The 19,079-nt window shown below is 41.2% G+C and overlaps 1 protein-coding gene across 6 annotated transcripts in view; it reads left to right on the top strand.

Annotated features, from left to right (window-relative positions):
- FTCD (formimidoyltransferase cyclodeaminase) overlaps positions 1-12,061 on the top strand; it is a 31,117-nt gene extending 19,056 nt beyond the window's left edge. For all 6 annotated transcript variants that reach the window (XM_056534048.1, XM_056534049.1, XM_056534052.1 and 3 more), the window contains exons 7-14: positions 31-162; positions 542-603; positions 870-996; positions 7,257-7,418; positions 7,584-7,627; positions 9,246-9,384; positions 11,561-11,656; positions 11,944-12,061. In XM_056534048.1, coding sequence (XP_056390023.1) covers positions 31-162; positions 542-603; positions 870-996; positions 7,257-7,418; positions 7,584-7,627; positions 9,246-9,384; positions 11,561-11,656; positions 11,944-12,027 — 846 coding nt within the window. In that variant the 3' untranslated portion in view covers positions 12,028-12,061. The remainder of the gene's footprint in view (positions 1-30; positions 163-541; positions 604-869; positions 997-7,256; positions 7,419-7,583; positions 7,628-9,245; positions 9,385-11,560; positions 11,657-11,943) is intronic.
- Positions 12,062-19,079: the final 7,018 nt, after the last annotated feature.

Genomic DNA, 19,079 nt, shown 5'->3' with positions numbered 1-19,079 from the left:
TTTTTTTTTTTTTTTTTTGTCTGGTTTCAGGAGTTAAACCTTCCAATTCTTGGCTCCCAGCTGGTGGGTTTAGTTCCACTTCAAGCATTGCTGATTTCTGCTGAATATTATATTAAAGAAGAAAATTTGTTCATACTGGAAGAAGAACACAAAATTCGACTGGTAAACACCCCTACCCCCATCAACACCACCACCACCACAAGAAAATAGATAGAAACATCAGGTTTTTGTGTGTTTTAATAAACCAGCCCCCTTAGCTTATAAATCAGTCAATGCCTTCTTTCATTTCCTTATACAGCTCTTGATTTGCATTATGGTTTGAAACAGTCAAACCTCTCCAAAAGATCACCTTAAAGCCATCCTTTTATTCTGCATTCTGCCCATATTATTTGAAATGACCCCTCCTTAATGCATCGTTGTGCATTCATTTTGGAGGTTCCACTGACTGTATTCATAATTTTAGTTATTTTACATTTTTTGAGGGGGAAAAATCTCCTGCAGTGTTTTGGATTAGTTTTAAATATGTGATCTGTTTTTGAAGGTTATTAACAGACTAGGATTGGACTCTCTGGCTCCCTTTGAACCACGGAAAAGAATTATTGAGTGAGTAACTTTTTTTTTTTTTTTCTAATATACTTTTATTAATGAGAATTTACCACCATCAACACTCATCGCCTATCAGCATCACCTTCACAGCAGTTGGGGGGGGGGGGGTCCCTTATTCTGGTGACAAAGTGGACTAAAACATAAGGTGTTTTCCCACCAACCACATTGTGTATCCATAACCTCATTATGCTGCCTTTCTGGTCTTTCACTTATCAAATGCTAAATGTCTTACATTTGCAGTTTGTCTACTGTATGTACTACAGGTATCTTGTTCAAGATGACACATCTGGGGCACTTATCACACAGACTTTAAAAGGATTTGTGCACAGTGTGGGGGCACGGTCTGCTACTCCTGGAGGTGGCTCTGTATCTGCCGCTGTGGCTGCTATGGTAAGTTATAGTGGGTAATCACAATTTTGGAATAATGATGGTTTGTTTTTGCATCCAAGTGAGAAATTGGCATCATCTTAACTAGTTCCTATTTTTGTATTTGGCAATAAATTATCCTTTAAACATATAGAGTTAGAAAACTAGAAATAGCATTTAATCTGAATAACTGGTGTACCTGCACTGATAAATATCTGTGTGGCCACATTTTTTTTATCTTTATAATGTTTAATATTAAAGTCTATATGGAAAAGCATCTAACAGTGCAAACCTTGTTTCAAAAAAGTCATCCATAATTCCATGGTGTGCACTGATGGACACTCTTCTATAGACTTTCACTGGACAAAAAATTATTAATGAAATATACAACTTTTTTTATACCTATTTTTCCAGCTGGTGTCTCTAATCAGAGTTGCCATTCAGTGTATGCCAGGCTGCTAATGCCAAAAACTGATCGTGCTGTTGTCTGGGATTAACTTTTTTGAGATCCTGCAATCAAAGTTGATTGTAAAATCTAAAATGGGCAAAATACTGTTGGTGGTTTGTAGTGGGGGCTGTTAGAGCCCTCTGTGGTGAAATCGCAGGGTCCCGATCAGTTCAGAGGATGGCAGAAGGGCAGCCTGTTTAAGCAGAGCAACACCAAAAAGAATCCATATTATTGCTAGTGTTTTCAGTTGAAAGATTGCATGTTATGATACCCTATGGCAGTGGTTCTCAACCTGGGGTACAAGTACCCAAAGGGGGTGAGTACAAAAAAGAAAAATATAGATCAGCTCACCGCTCTAATGCATGGACTCCAGACACGAAGAGGCAATAGTGCGGAAGCCGGTCCTTGTAGCATGCAGGCAAAAAAGGAAAAGAAATCCAGCTTCCACAGGTGCAAGTGCAATAAAACTTAATGTTTACTTCATCTTATTAAAATAAAATAAAAACGTGGTGGAAAGGGAGTTGTGACATGTCACTCTAAAATCCAAGTGAAATGCCGACGCGTTTAGAGCATAAGCTCTTAGTCATGGCAGTCATTGGTTACTGGTCTGGACCACTTTGAAAGAAATGGTAGGCTATCACTTCACTAAGGAGCGGAGCAGAAGGACAGCAAAGGGGAAGCGCAGGCACTGGGCTAGGTCCCCAGAACAGAGGAGCACCAAAGCGGGACAATATGGTGGCCTACAACTATGTTTGGGGGGCCTACAGCTATATTTGGGGGCAAAGCAGGTATTATTACTGTGTGTGACAAACATGGGGAGTTTGTAAATAGGTGGGTATGGTACTGAAGAAAGGTGCCTAAAATGTTTGTTTGGCTGGTTCTGTGAAGTCTTGTATGGGAGAAATCTTAATGGCGGTCTAGGCCAGATAGAAAATAAAAGTAAACCACTCCTGTTAGGGAAGACGTCGCCTGTAAATCGGGGGACTGGGGAGATTGGGAGAGGAACAGGGGACCTGTTATAGAGAAAAGTAAAGCATATGAATTATACTATAATCATTACAAAATGTCTCGAATATTGGGGTACAATTTTTTTTTTTTTTTTGGGGAATGGGCTGTCAAGGGGTAAAAAATTCCCATAGGGCAAAAAAGTTTGAGAACCAATGCCCTATGGGAATAAAAACATTTTTTTTAAATTAACACATTTGGTATCCCTGCATGTGAAAATGCCAAAACTGTTAAAATATGTTACTTTTTTTTTTTTCTTTAATCCACTGGGCTGCAAAAAGTAACAAAACAAACTTTAACACCCCTTCCAACATTCCCCCGTTGTGCTGATATCCCTGTCCCGATCCTCCAATGCCACTCTTCTTCTTCTTGGGGACTATGAGTCGTACTACGCTCACCGTATATTGCCGGCCGCAGCAATGTCCCGCCTCGGCCAGTGATAGGCTGATCACACTGTCGTGTAACAAGCCAGGGCAGCGGGGAGAAGGCGGAGCTAGTGCTCTTACATGACATCAAAACTACATAAAAAATTAGCACTCAAACAGCCAAATATAAAAAAGTGTTCTAGAGATCAAAAAAATTTTGAACATACATATTTTCTTAAAGTACTAAAATCTATTTAAATTGGATATCGTTGTAATCGTAATGACCTACATAATAAAGAAAACCTTTTACCTGTAAAGTGCACTGTGTAAAAATGAAACTCCTTAAAAGTATCAAAATTGCATATTTTGTTCAGTTTTGCCCCAATTTATTTTTAATTTTTTTGCTTTGTCGACCATTTTGTGTTAAAATGACTGCTGTTAAGACAAAGTACAACACATTCTACATGAAACGAGCCCTTATGTGGCCCTGTAGGTGAAAAGTTGAAAGATCTTTTATTAAAAGGCAAAAAGAGAAGGAAAAAAACCAGCAACAATCGCTGTCATTAAAAGGGTACTACCGTTGAAAATTTTTTTTTTTTTTTTTAAATCAACTGGTGCCAGAAACTTAAACAGACTTGTAAATTACTTCTATTTAAAAATCTTAATCCTTCCAGTACTTTTTAGGGGCTATATACTACAGAGAATGTTTAGCTTAGATTTCTGTGATGTCATGACCACAGTGCTCTCTACCGACCTCTGCTGTCCATTTTAAGAACTGTCCAGAACAGGAGAAAATCCTCATAGCAAACATATGCTGCTCCGGACAGTACCTAAAATAGACAGCAGAGAGCACTGTGGTCATGACATCCAAAAAATCTAAAGATTAGCATTTCCTCTGTAGTATATAGCCCCTAAAAAGTACTGGATGGATTAAGATTTTTAAATAGAAGTAATTTTACAAATCTGTTTAACTTTCTGGCACAAGGTGAAGAAGAAAAAAATTCCACGGTAGTACCCCTTTAATCCCGGACCAGACCAATTTTATTTCCTCATTTTCGTTTTTTCCTCCTCTCCTTCTAAAAATCATAACTCTCTTATATTTCCATCCACAGACCCATATGAGGGCTTGTGTTTTTTGCGTCACCAATGGTACTTCGTAATTGCATCACTTATTTTACCATAAAATGTATGGCGCAACCAAACATTATTTATGTGGGAAAATTGAAGAAAAACGCAATTTAGCAAATTTTGGAAGGTTTTGTTTTCAAGCTGTACACTTTCTGGTAAAAATGACATGTTTTCTTTATTCTGTGGGTCAAGACAATTAAAATAGTTCACAATAGAAGTGGTGCGGCACTGCTGGTGGTGTCCTGGGGTATAAGACGGCAGATGGATGCTAGTGTAGCCATGTTGCTGTAGGTGGTGCTCAGATAAGGCAAGCAATGTACAGATCAGTCCATAAGAAACAGAAAATATCGGCACTCCCCAATTCAGCTTGCAAGTCTTCTTTATTGAAGCATATTTACAAAAAGGGTACAGAAGAGAAGGGTAGTGGGGGGGGGGAATAGTGAATGGCAACAGAGCTCCTGTTTCGCACGCTTAGCCGGACGAAGCCCGCTAAGCGTGCGAAACAGGAGCTCGGTCGCCATTCCCTATCCCCCCCCCCCCCCCCACTACCTTCTCCTCTTTATTGAAGCATACTTACAAAAAGGGTGCAGAAGAGAAGGTAGTGGGGGGGGGGGGGGGAATAGTGAATGGCGACCGAGCTCCTGTTTCGCACACTTAGCGGGCTTCGTCCGGCTAAGCGGGAGCTCGGTTGCCATTCACTATCCCCCCACTACCCTTCTCTTCTGTACCCTTTTTGTAAGTATGCTTCAATAAAGACTTGCAAGCTGAATTGGGGAGTGCTGATATTTTCTGTTTCTTATGGACTGACAATTAAAATGATACCCATGTTACATGCTTTTCTATAATTGTACCGCTTAAAAAAAAAAAAAAAAAAATCCCAAACCATTTTAACAAAATATGTTTGAAATTGCCCTATTTTGACCACCTATAACTTTCAAATTTTTCCGTATATGGGGAGATATGAGGGCTCATTCTTTGCGCCATGATCTGTAGTTTTTATCAGTACCACTTTTGCTTAGGCTTTAATTTTATAAAAATTTTTAATTTTTTTTTAATAAAATGGGACAAAGCAGCAATTTTGGACTTTAAAAAAATTTTTTTACGTTTACGCCGTTCACCTTACGGATAATTAACAATATAATTTAATAGTTCAGACTCTTACGCATGCGGCGATACCAAAAATAGTTAGTTTGTTTTGTTTTTTAAAGCTTTTTGGGGGGGAAAATGGGGAAAAACTGACGTTTTACTTTATTGAGGGAGGGGATTTTTCACATTTTTACTTTTATTTTATTTTATTTTATTTTTTACTTACACTTTTTATGTCCCCATAGGGGACTATTCATAGCAATCACTTGATTGCTAATACTGTTCGGCACTGATCAGTATTATCGGTGATCATCTGCTCTGGTCTGCTCGATCTCAGACCAGAGCAGAAGACCCCAGGAGACAGCCAGAGCCAGGTGAGGGGACCTCCAACTGCCATGCTATGCTGGATGATCAGATCCCCGCGGCAGCTCTGCGGGCGATCCGATCATCCATTCAAAGTACCGCACTGCCGCAGATGCCGTGATCCGTGTTGATTACTGCATCTGAGGGGTTAATGGCGGACATCCACACGATTGCAGATGTCCGCCATTACCGGCGGGTCCCTGGCTGGTGATAGCAGCCGGGACCTGCCACGCATGACGCAAGCACCGCTCCGGTGCTCACGATCATGACTGCGCATAAATGTACGTCAATGTGCGTTAAGTACCACGTCACCATGACTTACTTTTACGTCCATTGTCATTAATGGGTTAAAGACGGTAAATGTTTGTGAGCTTGGAAATTACATTACAGCAAAATCTTCTTTAAATGGAATTCTGCTGCACAGTGCACACGGCAGATTTTCAGTGGTGTAAACATCTGCTGCAGAAATCCCAATTCCAGCCTTCATCAAAAGAATTGACATGTCAATTCTTTCGTCTGAATCCACTTGACAATGCATTGCCGTCTATGGAGACAGTGCATTTCCGAGCGGTCCTAGCCGAATGTCTGCCCATGTGAACTGTGCAGTGATTTGCAATCTTTGCAATTCCTTGTAACGCTGGCTACTAATCAACATAGCTGTCATTGTGTGTCATTCAGCTATCGCAGACTCCTGAATATCTGATCAGCTTCAATTTCATTCAGGAGTCGGTATTTTATTTTTTGTAAAATGTACGTTTTTTTTTTTTTGTTGTTTTAGTCATATACGCGTCACACCTAGGTAACTTATGTGCTCATAAAGTTTGTCTGCTACAAGTGCTCCATTTGAATTTTATAATGAAAAATGTCAAATGTATATTAAAATAGTTGATTAAAATTATATATATTAATGTATACTGACCTTTTGAATTGATGTCACTTATTGACTGACCAGAAAAAAGTGATATAAGATTTGAGAGACTTCTTTCTCAGTGAAGTTAGCTTTCTTTAAAGCGTACCTGTCATAGTGTCTAGGACCTATATATCCCTAACAAATAGCATTTATATGTTGCTCACTTGCTTTGTGTTCTTACCTTCTGGAGGGGGGGTGTCCATCTCTCTCTCCCTCACTGTGATGACTCATCTGCTATGTCTGGGAGCAGCCTGGCAGTCAGAAAATGTTTGCATAAAAACTACTGTGCAGTGATTTGCAATCTTTGCAATTCCTTGTAACGCTGGCTACTAATCAACATAGCTGTCATTGTGTGTCATTCAGCTATCGCAGACTCCTGAATATCTGATCAGCTTCAATTTCATTCAGGAGTCGGTATTTTATTTTTTGTAAAATGTACGTTTTTTTTTTTTTTTTGTTGTTTTAGTCATATCAGTAATACTACAAAATATAAAGTTTTTCATAATGACAGTTCCTCTTTAAATACAAATACAAATGGTCATTAGTGGGAGCTGCGTAAATGGTGTAACTTTGGGATTTACATAGACATTAATGTGAGTTGCATAAGCAGTATAGCCCTGTGAACTACTGTTTATGGGAGTTGCGCATATTATTTTTCCACTTGCAAAGATTGTTTTTTTTTTTTTTTGTTTTTTTTTGCCATATAGTTAAACTGGCACGCTAACCTAATTCTACAAATTGGTACTAAATTTGGAAAAACCCTTTCTCTCCCTATGATGCATCGTTACGTCATGGACAGAAATGTGTTAACTCCAATAAGGGCACTTTGTCTGTATGTCTAACCAACCCACAGACCAGAGTGCCAACAGTGCTGCAAGTCTAGCTCTGCCTCTGTTTCTCATGCTAAAACAGGTTATTTCTCAAATGATGTGAAAATTCATCAATTACAATATACTGCACTTCTGGCTTCTCGTTGTAGGGAGCAGCACTTGGATGTATGGTGGGACAGATGACTTATGGAAAACGCCAATATGAGTCTCTGGATGGAGTGATGAGAGAGTTGATCCCTCCTTTCCATAATGCAATTGATCATTTGCTGGCTCTTGTAGATTCAGACTCCAATGCATTTGGAAGCTATATGGTAACATTTCTTAAATTTTTTTATTTTGTTTGCTTAGAGCAATCCCTTCAGCCTTGCTACCTTTGACTGTATCTCTCCCCCCCCCCTCGGGCCATAGTTCTCGCTGCTTTGCCCTTACATTTATATTACTTTTTCCATTTTCTACATCTGTGTCATTATCTACAGGCTGCTCTCAAGCTCCCCAAAAACACTGAAGATGAACAACAGAAGTGAGTTAAAATTTTTACTACTGGAAACGTGTTGGTGTTATAATATACACTGTGATAATACGTGCCATCATCAACATGTGAAAATTAAAGTTTGAGCTTGAGCCCCAATAAAATTTAGTAGCCTACTACTCCGAAGGTGTCGCTTACTATGAATAGGACCACCTTAGTCACCAGTATTTTGCTGTTAAATGCCCTAAAAGGTATGTTAAACATGTCTACTGTTTACGGGGGTACTCTGGAGAACTTAACCCATAGCCCATGCTTTCCCTCTCATCATCCTATTCAATTGTCGAATTTCCATTCATTAGATAAATAGAGCAGTTTCCCCTCTTTGGTTGTCACTTGCATGTATAAAGCGAGGGAATTACCTCATCCAGCAATCCACTCGGTCTCTGTCCAAATCCCTCCCTGAAAACAGCCCCCACCCTTCTGAGAGGCACAGACCTTGTCATTTCTGCCCTGCAATGATGAGTCATGCTCTCTAGTGCTGAAAACTGAGGTGTGTGCAGCCTTAGCCAATCAGACACTGAACCTCTCTCTGTTGCTCAGAGCAGGAAAGTGGGGGCTGGCAGAGCAGAGCTGCAGTGATTCTTGGGAGATGTAGGGTAGGGAAGGGACGAATGGCAGAGAAGACAACAGGGGCCAAATAAGCCATGCATATCATGTAGGATGATTTACAGGGAACATATCCAGGTAGTGTGGTGGTTTTGGAGCTTTATACATATAATAAATATATATATTTCTCTAGAGTACAGTCTAAAAATGCTTTACAATGACTCAGGCTGTTTCAAAACCTGGTGCATCTTTACACAGTAAAGTCTAGGTTAACAGTACACTGCAGCTTGGCTTTAATTCTTGTGTCTAAAGCTGTATATGTATAATGTAATATATAATACTCCAAAGCAACCACACTACCTTGGATATGTTTCCTGTAAACCACCCTGCCCTATATGCATGACTCCTGTGGTCTTCTCTGGCTGCTTAATCTTAGTCATCCTTCCCTCCCCTTGCAGAATGATACTATTAATACTATTTTCCAGCAGTCATTGCAGCTTTGCTCTGACTGCCACCAGCTCCTAGCAACTCTCTCCCTGCTGTGAACAGCAGAGAACCCCAGTGTGTGATTGGCTGAGGCTACACACACCTGCCAGCTTTCTACACAGTATAAAACCTTTTAAAGATCAAGTCATATGCTTACTAAACACTACCAGACAGAGGCGCTGGGAACACAGTGATTTTATGATTCCTTAGTGGAGAGAGAGGAGGAAAATGTGTGCTGATTCAGCCAATCGCACACTAAAGCTCTGTTCAGAGCTGAAGCCGGGCCCCCTAGACAGAAAGAGCCCACCTGGTTTCTGTTCTATCAGGTGGGTGTGGCTTATTTCAGAGAGGTACATGGCCAGAGAAAAGGTGGACGGCTGGATGACTTCTTTCACTCATTTCCTACATGTAAGTGACAACTCAGAAGAAACTGCTCCATATAGCTAATGAACAATCTTTAGACAACTAAATAGGTTGATGAGAGGGAAAGGATGGGCTATGGGTTTAGTTCCCTGGAGAACCCCTTTAACTATATGATAGTTTTGTCACATGTGGAGGGTTTTTCTCTCCCCAACAGGCGTTTCCAGGCTTTACAGAATGGCTTGAAGGAGGCAGTGGGTGTTCCCCTAAGTCTGGCTGAGAAAATAAACACTTTGTGGAAGCCACTGGTGGAACTTGCAAAACATGGCAATACATCATGTTTATCAGACTTGCAGGTACTGATGTGGCATAAAATATATTGGACGAACACAGATAAAAGCATTACTATACTTTTTTTATATTTTTTTTTTTTTTGCCAGAGAGCATTTTTATGTAAAACAAAACTTTTGGGGTTTAGGGTACAAAAATAACTGCTGTTATATGGCCTAGTATTGCATGGCATCCAGCATGTGTCCTGAGATGTATCGAATTGGAAATTAAAGGGGCGGCACAGATTCAAATAAAGGACTAAAGTGTGTGTGTATGTGTATATGTGTGTATATGTGTATATATATATATATATATATATATATATATATATATATATTATTATTAATTTTTTTTATGCAATAATATTTTGAGCAGCAATGCCCTAGAGAGGAGACTAATGGATGTAAATGTTTGTTTCATATTTAATTTTATGCCTTTTTTATATTTTTTTTTGTAACTGGGGGAGGGTAAGTCTACTGTGTGAGGGACTTGATAAAACTAGTACAGATAAAGCAATTCTGGTTGCTATGTACAAAGCCTCTTAATATACTAAAACACCCCTGAGAAAAAAAAAATAGCTGTAGTTTTATTTGTTCCATTGTCCCTTGCAGGAGTCCATTTAAATCTCCCTCCAACAGATTATTAGGGGAAGGGGAGAGAGGGAATTGCTATGATCAAATCACTTGGCATCCATCCAGCCAGCAGCAAGCTTAGGTTTTGGCAGAACTCTTTGAAATGTTTTGGTGAATGTGTCCACTGATTCTTGGGTACTCCAACTAAATATCATAATGTGCAGTATTGGTCTGGTGGGACACTACCTGGGCCCTTTAGAGGATTACATCAGAAACATTTCTTGGTGTATCTGCTTAACTAGTGGCATTGCATGAGTTACCAGCACCCAGAGAAAATGAAATGTTATGCCCCCTAACCTGAACCCATTGGATGGTTTGTAACAATACAGAGAGATTTTAGTACGTTAGTTGCCTTGTGACTTCGTCTAAATAATAGTAATAATACACTTTCTATAAATGTAATGAATGAGTTCTGGGAGTAGAGCGGTCAGCCCTGTTGCTTGTGTTACATTAGCTTTGCTTTGGCTGGCTGTCTATCCTGCATTGGAGCACTATGCTCGTACAGGTTTTACAGATGTGGCAGCCTCAACGTGATTGGCGCTATACTGTTTTCATGCCACTTACAAAAGCAGGGACACATGTTTATTGCTGACTTCCCTGCTGCTGTACAGTAGTGAGCAGCCATGAATACAATATATGCATCGCTGCTCACATGGACATGTGTTGGTTCACCCCCTCTTTTTTTCTGGTTTCTGCACAGCCTGTATTTTATCATTTTGCACCCCCCCCCCCCCCCCTTAAGAATTTTGTGTCCAAGACAACCTCAACTTTGGCCCTACCCTGATGTATCCGCTTTGATGAACTTATAGGCAAAACCTGTTGTGAACTTAGACTTAAGTGTAGGTGCTGTAATTGCTTTTGTGGTTTGTTTTGTGTGTTTTTGTCAAATCCATGCACTCTAGAAAAAAACCTTTAGAAGGGCCTCTGAAAAATTAAAGCAATCTGGTTGCTATGGGCAACTGCACCACTCTTCCTCTACACAGGTTTTTTAATCTCGCCCATAAAGCATAGTGGAAGAGGAGCAGGTAGAGCTTAAAGAACCACTCTGTCAGGACCCAGTAGGAAGCGTGGCAGAGGAATTAAAATAAATGCCTCCCAAAATGGAAAAGGACCAACCCAGAAGCACAGAGAGCAAGAAGAGAAAAGAAAAACATGGTGTTAGGAAGGGAAAGAGAGAGGGGGGGGGGGGGGGGGAGAGAGGGTTTTAGTGGAAGAGGGTCAACATGAGTTAAATGGGGTCATTGACCAAATAGGGTCTGGAGTCCTAAAATGTGAGCCACGTACCCCAAACACCTTAAGGTTTTAGACATCCCAATTAATTCATGCTGCAATCTCCTGTTGCCACTCTAACAGTGTTGTAGTGTGGGTACTACACCTGTAGCCGAGGATCATTTCCTGGGCAGCCAACAAACAATAACAAACTATTCCTTTTCTGAAAACCAATAGACCCAGGCACTAATGATAAGAGGAGAATCTGAAGAGTATTAGCAATGAATATGCTACTAACAGAATAAGAGTCAAAGATTTCATCCCACAAGGGGCAGAGTTTCTAATTATCTTTTTAACTTAGGTGGCAGCTAAAGCTTTAAAGACCGGCGTATTTGGAGCTTATTTCAATGTTCTAATCAACCTCAAAGAGATCAAGGATGAAGAATTTAAAAGTCAGGTAATGCAGCAGTTGTGAAACATTGCAAAAAATGTCTCTGAATTTACAGTTTGCAGTAATTTCACTGCTGCCATTTTTTTTTTTTTTTTTCTTCATGAACTCCCATTTAAAAACCTTTTCTACTTTGGATTTTGTAGTGATGTTAGACCATGCTGCTGTTGTTTTTGTTTATCATCAGTGCGACTGATAAAATTTAACATCTTTAGTAATTTTAAACTGTCCCATAAATGTTTGGTAATTGCATAGGCTGGCCTACTAACATTATTAGTCATTTTGTTTTCCCCTAGACTGAGAAGAAGGTTTCCCATCTTTTGGACGAGGCAAAGAAGTCTGCTAAATCTGTGCTGCTATTATGCGAGACACGAAGATAAAAGTGAACAAAAATTAAAAAATGTATCTGCTGGCTTACTTGTGTGTTTGTGTCTTTTTTATTTTAATGGTGCAGTAATATTTGTGGTAAACTAAACTACTACCTTACGGCCCAATGACATATGCTGAGGTAATCCAAATAACGAATCCACCCTAAGAGGGACGAACAGTCTCTATTGCATATGTCACACAAATATATATATAACTTAACTTATTAGAATAAATAATGTTCCTCACATTATTATTATTTATTCTAATAAAAAAGTTAAGATAAAGAGATTATATATATATATATATATATATATATATATATATATATATATATATATATATAATTTGTGTGACATATGCAATTGAGGCAAATCATTTAACGTGTACCTGCTGTCTTCGATAGCTAGTAAATAATAATTAGATCTATCTGAGTACCCTGCGTTGCCCGGTTTTCCTTCCTAATCCTTGTTGGGGAGGAAAATAAACAAAGGAGGAAGCTTTTGACTTCATATCCCATCCTCATATATTGTCATATCCCGGTCCTCCTATCCCGACCCGTAATATGTGTACCAGTTATTGAAATATCTCCAGCCGTACGGAAGTTATGTGGGAACATACATTTCCCATTGATTTGCATGGGACTTTAAACAAAAACCCTGACCCTCACAAATGGGGGTAGTTAAGGGTTAAATTAAATATCCTATATTTTTAGTGGACATATCAGTAACCTAGTATTATCGAAATATCTCCAGGCGTTTGGAAGTTATGCAGTAACATATATTTCCCATTGACTTGTATGGGACTTTAAACATAAGCCCCACCCCTGGCAAATGGGGGTGAGTAAGGGTTAAATCACCTATCCTATGTTTGTTGTTGACATATAAGTAACGTGTGCCTAGTTTCATGTTAATATCTTTAGCCGTTTGAAAGTTTATGTGGAACATACACACATGCATACATGCGCGTGTGCGCACACACATGTTGCGTTTTACAGAGCGAGAGAGAGTATAGATATATATCTCAATCTGGTTGTTAGAGATTCCAACCTTTGAAGGGTTAATCTAATCAAGGGGCAGGACCAAAGCTGGGCTGTTTGCCAGTAGTACACATACAGGTACTTCCTCCCTTAGTTGCCCAGCACAGGATAGTCTTCTGCTATGACATAGTGCTGGAAAAAGTGCACTGGGTTGAGCAGGCAGCCACTCTGCTGGATTTGCCTAGTAATGTACTATATATAGTATGTGTGGGAGAAGAGCTTACTGATGAACTGGGTTTGCAATGTGCTATGTTACACCAAACCAAAATCAGAGTGCCGAAAGACGTGTTTATCCCCATATCCCTAAGGCATAGTAAAGAAATGGTAAAACTGCTATGTGAAAACATCAAATAAAAGCACCTACCTAATAAAGTTGCAGCAGGGATATCAAAAATAGAATTTTTATTTAAAAAAAACTTGAGAAAAAAACCTTTGACCTCTATGCAGGTAGCAAACAATGAATATATGTATCACATATGGTCAATGCTAAGCTACATAGACTCAATAAGCAGTACAGATATCAAACAGTAACTGGTAAGAATATTGCACATGACTGAAAACATGACTCGAAAACTGTCAGGCAGAATTTTTTATTTTTTTTAACCATTGACTTCTATTGATTTCTGCCAGCTGATTCCGCTTGAAGAATGAACACGTTCTTTCTTCAAGCGGAAAATAATTCAGTGTCGGAATTCCGCTAGCAGAATTTCTGATGTGTGAACAGGACAGCAGAAAAAAACATTAGTCAATGGGCAGAGGAGAATTGCATTAATTTGGAGCGGAGAATTCAAGAGGAATTACTCGAGTAAATTCCTCTTGAATTACTCCGTGTGAACACACCCTAAAAAGTGCCTTATCAAGAATTATAATACTTCACGGGAGGACTGTTGGTATGCTCACTTTGATACTGCCATTGTCATTATCATGTTGAGTGTCGGCCTCCCCCTCTATCCCTTTCTGTGATAACTATCTATTCCATCTAAAACTTCTCAGGTTCTGCTTACTCATCCTCCTCCACCTCCTCAACATCCAGATTTGATCCACTCTCCATCCCTTGCTGAATAATCTGTTTTCTTCAGATCGAATATGGTATATAAGGCCTCTTCAGGTGCTGCTCTGGGCTGGCAATTGTACCTGTTAACCAGGCCAGGTTTTCTTCATTTTGCGATGTGTGTGCACTAATGTCTTGCGTTAGCCATGGCTCCATGTCCTAGTTATTTAATATAGATTGTAGCTTGCCTTGTTCTCGTACCTTTTGTCTGGTTTTAGTATTCTTGTATTGTTTGTTCTGCTTTGTGTTTCCTGAGTTTGACCATAATTATCTGTCCTGTCTATTTTTTTTATATCTAGATTTTTATCCAGCTTTGTCTAGTACCTTGACAGGTTTTAGTATTTTTGCATTGCATAGTGTTTAGACCAGTGTTCAGATTGTATTCTGTTTTGTGAATCTTTGTCCATGCCCACACTATGCATTTTTGTATCAGTCCTGCTTGACCTTGTTGGATCCTGGAACTCCTAGGATAGTATCCTGTTGCAAGCTTTGTGCTAATCTGTCTGTCTAGCAGTATGTTGGTCTATGCCCGTGTTTCATGTATTTTTATTTGTTTCCTCCTTGGCTGGTAGCAGCACACTCAACAGTGTGGAACAGATATCAAGGAGTCCATTTTGGAGTTATTGCTATGTGTGTGCTTTGCTATTATTGTATTGGACTAGGGTGACCAGTGTTTCTAGTCCAGTGTGAACAGTTCTCCTCATTTCCAGACCCGTTTAGTGTTCTGACACTCAGTTAACCTGTTCATCCCCTGCATGGTTTTGTCTGCTGCATACTTATCCTCATATGTAGTTTTGTTCATATCTGCCATTTAATCTTGATCCTGGGTTCTTGAACTGTTTGTTAGTGTGCTATATCCTGCCAGGTGTATCTGTTTGTAGCTTTGTAATAGTTCTGTTATGTTTGTGGTGTGACACTGGGTGTGATAAGGTGTATGGGGCAGATCTTACAGCCCAGGGGAAGATATTAACCCCTACATTTTGGTGATGCCAGGGTGTGGTTTTACCGATAACAACCCAAACTGTAGCACCGCTAGTCCTAGTTAGGCAGGGCAAATAAGAGTCCAAGGCCAGGTCAGGGTTAACGGTAGCTTTACTGAGGTAGACAGATGGTACAGTCTTTACAGCTAGGCCAGGATCCCAGAGAGGTGACCAGTAACACAGGGAACCTCGCAGCTTGCTGGGAATTGCAGTGACTTAGACAGACTTTAGGACAGCCACGCTGACTATAATAGACTTGACTGAGGATAGTGACAGCAAACAGAGATGACTTGACTTACTGAGTTTTGGCTGTAACTTAGGCTTGAGGCCTCCCGGTGTGCTGGGCACTGGCTCTGAGATGTCTGGACTGGACTTGACCTCAGCAGAAAGTGTGGTGGAAGAGAGAGATTGTAGTACCTCCCCCTCTTTTATAAAGGGGGGCTGAGCAAGGAGCCCATAGGCTAGCTGTGGGTTATCTGGTGCTCTCTGGGTAACAAAACATGTGACAACCATTATCATGTGATCAATAACCATGTGACCATATCAAAGGTCCTTTAACACATAAAATACAATTATGCAGATTATAGAGGTACAATGCAGGTCAGCCCTGGGGCTGTGCAGGGAATCAAGCTGATAGGACTATGAGATACATATCCCGTACTGGGACATCACATGTTCCTTACTTGTTTCCCAACCTTTACAGTTTGGTTTATTTTGTCTGTATTGATGCCCATGCACTTTAGTGTGGTATAGGGACCATCCTCATGGTTGTCGATAGGACAGTCAGGGGCCTGGACTAAAACAAATCTGCCTGCTGTGCTACTTATAGGACATGTCCGGTGTGCACTTTTCTCATTTTATCCGGTCCGGGCTGCAAAATAAAAGAAAACAAACTTTCTCTTACCTGCCAACGAGCCCCCAGAGCTCCGGTACAGGTGTTCGGTCCCCGGGCTGTATTCTTCTTACTTCCTGTTAGGCTGAAGCTCCGTGTGACGTGCCGGGCTAACAGGAAGTAAGAAGAATACAGCCTGGGGACCGAAGACCTGTACCGGAGCTCCAGGGGCTCGTTGGCAGGTAAGGGAGAGTTTTTTTCCTTTTATTTTGCAGCCCGGACGGGATAAAATGAGAAAAGTGCGCTCCGGACATGTCCTTTTTAAGATATAACTCTTTGACTGCTGTCGTTGGAGGGGATGGGTGAGGAGAGAGCACCGTTCGGGTGTGAGCGGGGGAAAGGCTCTATAACATGGTGAATGTAAGCAGGGCAGAGCCCAGTTAAGGCTATAGAAGATGGTGACTAACTGGAGGTCTCAAAGTGATTGTGTGTGTTTTAAATATGCAAATCAGCTTATCGCACCACCTTCAAAGGTAGTGTGTCCCGCAAACAGCTCAGGCTCTAGTTAAGAAGTCTCAGAACTGATTGGGATTTAGGCCAAGCCAGAACTCTCTCCAGAAGGAAAGAGGACCCATCTGCAGACAGCTGTTTTTGGGTGTTTGCCCCTCGTCAGTACAGAGCAGGGTTTTTTGGCTTGGCTGAGGTGAGAGGCCTGTGCCTAGTTAAACGGGGTCAGCACTTTCCTCAGAGAGAGGACACCACTTCTGGTGTGAGACGGAGATTTAAGTAGGCCATATAGCACTCCTCGGGCTCCTGGACACCCCACCCACCTCTATTAGGTGTTGTATAAGGTGTTGGATGTTGCAGACCTTGCAAGCCTGCTAACTGATTGCACAGAGGCATATTCACAGTGTAGGGTCCGTCCCAATGAGGTCACCTTAATGTGGTGGGATGGTCCAAATGATTTGGCCGCCAAATCGTGAGCTAAGTACCTCATTTTTTACAGTGTAGCAACATAGTATTTCATGTCTTATCTGTATCTTTGTGCTAGCAGTGTACTGCTGTATTCTCCTGTATATGTATATATAATGTGCCTATTTGTGCATGTATATATATGTGTGTGTGTGTGTGTGTGTGTGTGTGTGTGTGTGTGTGTATATATATATATATATATATATATATATATATTCGTGTGTATCTATTTAAAGTGTGTATCTAATTAGAGATGAGCGAAGTGAAGTCGAATGTGTTCCAAATTTCAAGAAAAATTCGATTCTGAGCTTATCCGAATTTCGTCACGCTTCGTCTTAACAAATCGCTTAATTTACTACATTTTGTGTGGGCTGGGGAGCTAAAATGGCAGCTACACGTGTGAGCACGTGGGGCAAGGAACTCTGGGAATGCGGGTAAGCGGGATCACCCTGAATCCCATGGAGGCATGCAGCCGATCAGCAGCCAGCCAACCCTGTGATGTCACAGCCTTATTATATTCGGCAGCCATTACAGAAGACGTGCATTTTGCTTAGAGAGCAGAGACAGTTACTGAATGACAATAGAGAACTGTCTAACAGCGAATCGATTCACCTCAAGCCTGCATTTGTTCTGGCTAGAGAAAGTAGGCACTGTGTGGTCTCTAATAAGTGTTACTATTACTGACAATAAAGAGATCAATACAGGGGAAATCCATTGATCTTAAGCCAGCATCACTGCAGGGAGATTTCAGAAGTTGTTTCATAGTCTACCAATTGAGATCATCACAGGAAGCACTATGACTCCCCATTCAAAGACTGCAAGCAATCATAGAGCGAGCAGGCAGAGTTCAGAGAGCAAGAGAGCGCTTTTTTCTGTTGCAACTGTACTTTGGTGTATTACTGTAAAAAGTGAAAAATATACGCACTCCGCAGTTCTACCTTTTTTTTTTTTTGTTTTTTTTTTTTGTTAGAGCTAATAGGGGCAGTAAGTGTAAAAGCAAGTAAAGTAAGATTGTTACTCTTTATGTGGTAGCCCAGTACAGAAGGTGCCCTTCAGTACCCCTTCCAGTCCTATCGGGCAGATTCAGTTAAAGGAGATGTCCGGCGCAGACTTTTTCTATTCCATAATGCCTGGGCTGCAAAAAAAGACAAAACAAACTTCCACTTACCTCTATATGTTTCGCCGGAGCTCCGCAACAGCTGATCGGTCGGCTGGGCTGTCTGCTTCCTACTTCCTTTACCCCGGTACTGCACTTCAGCCTATCACCGGCCGCAGCAATGTCCCGCCTCGGCCCGTGATAGGCTGAAGCGCCATGTGACGTACCTGGCTAAAGGAAGTAAACAGGTCGACCGATCAGCTGCTGCGGAGCTCTGGGGAAACATATTGCAGCCCAGGCAGGATGGAATAGAAAAAGTCTGTGCCGGACATCTCCTTTAACCTCTTCAGGACACAGGGCGTATGGATACGCCCTGCATTCCGAGTCCTTAAGGACACAGGGCATATCCATACGCCCGTGGGAAATCCGGTCCCCACCGCTAGCCGGTTGGGGACCGGAGCCGGATGCCTGCTGAAATCATTCAGCAGGCACCCCGGCACATCGCCCAGGGGGGTCCTGAGACCCCCCCATCCCCCCATGTCAGCGATTGGAGAAAATCGCATGTCAATTCAGACATGCGATTTTCTCCAATTCCGGGCTGATCTGGTCTCTGGTGACCCTATCACTCGGAAAATAGGGCTGATTGGAGTTGTCAGCAACAGCCCCGATCAGCCTAAGGGATAGGAGTGAGGTCGCAGAGCTGTGATCTCCTCCTATCCCCTGCCATTAGTCAGAACGGAGTTCTGACAAATGGCAGCGCAGTACCCCCTGTTCTGCCCGCCCCTGGATGTCGAGGGGATCTGGGAAGAAGATGGAGGCCGTACCTGCAGGAGAAGATGCCTGGGGACCCGGGATCTTCGCTGGAGCCTGCTGGATACTGGATCAGGTAGGGAATCGTCGGTGGGGGGGGGGGGGAATTAAAAGTGAAAGTAAAACGATCTTTACTGTGGCAACCACTAGGAAGGCCAAACTGCAACTCCCAGCATGCCCATGAAATTTTGGGATTTTTCACCAAAAAAGGATGCAAGTAACGCTGAAAAGTTACCACCAAAATAAAGTAGAATATGTCACGGGAAAAAAATCTCAGAATCAGAAT

Source organism: Hyla sarda, chromosome 8, assembly GCF_029499605.1.
Source record: "Hyla sarda isolate aHylSar1 chromosome 8, aHylSar1.hap1, whole genome shotgun sequence".
In the NCBI taxonomy this organism is placed as follows: domain Eukaryota; kingdom Metazoa; phylum Chordata; class Amphibia; order Anura; family Hylidae; genus Hyla; species Hyla sarda.
Note: the sequence above shows the minus strand (reverse complement) of the source record. Positions and strands in the feature narration are given on the sequence as shown.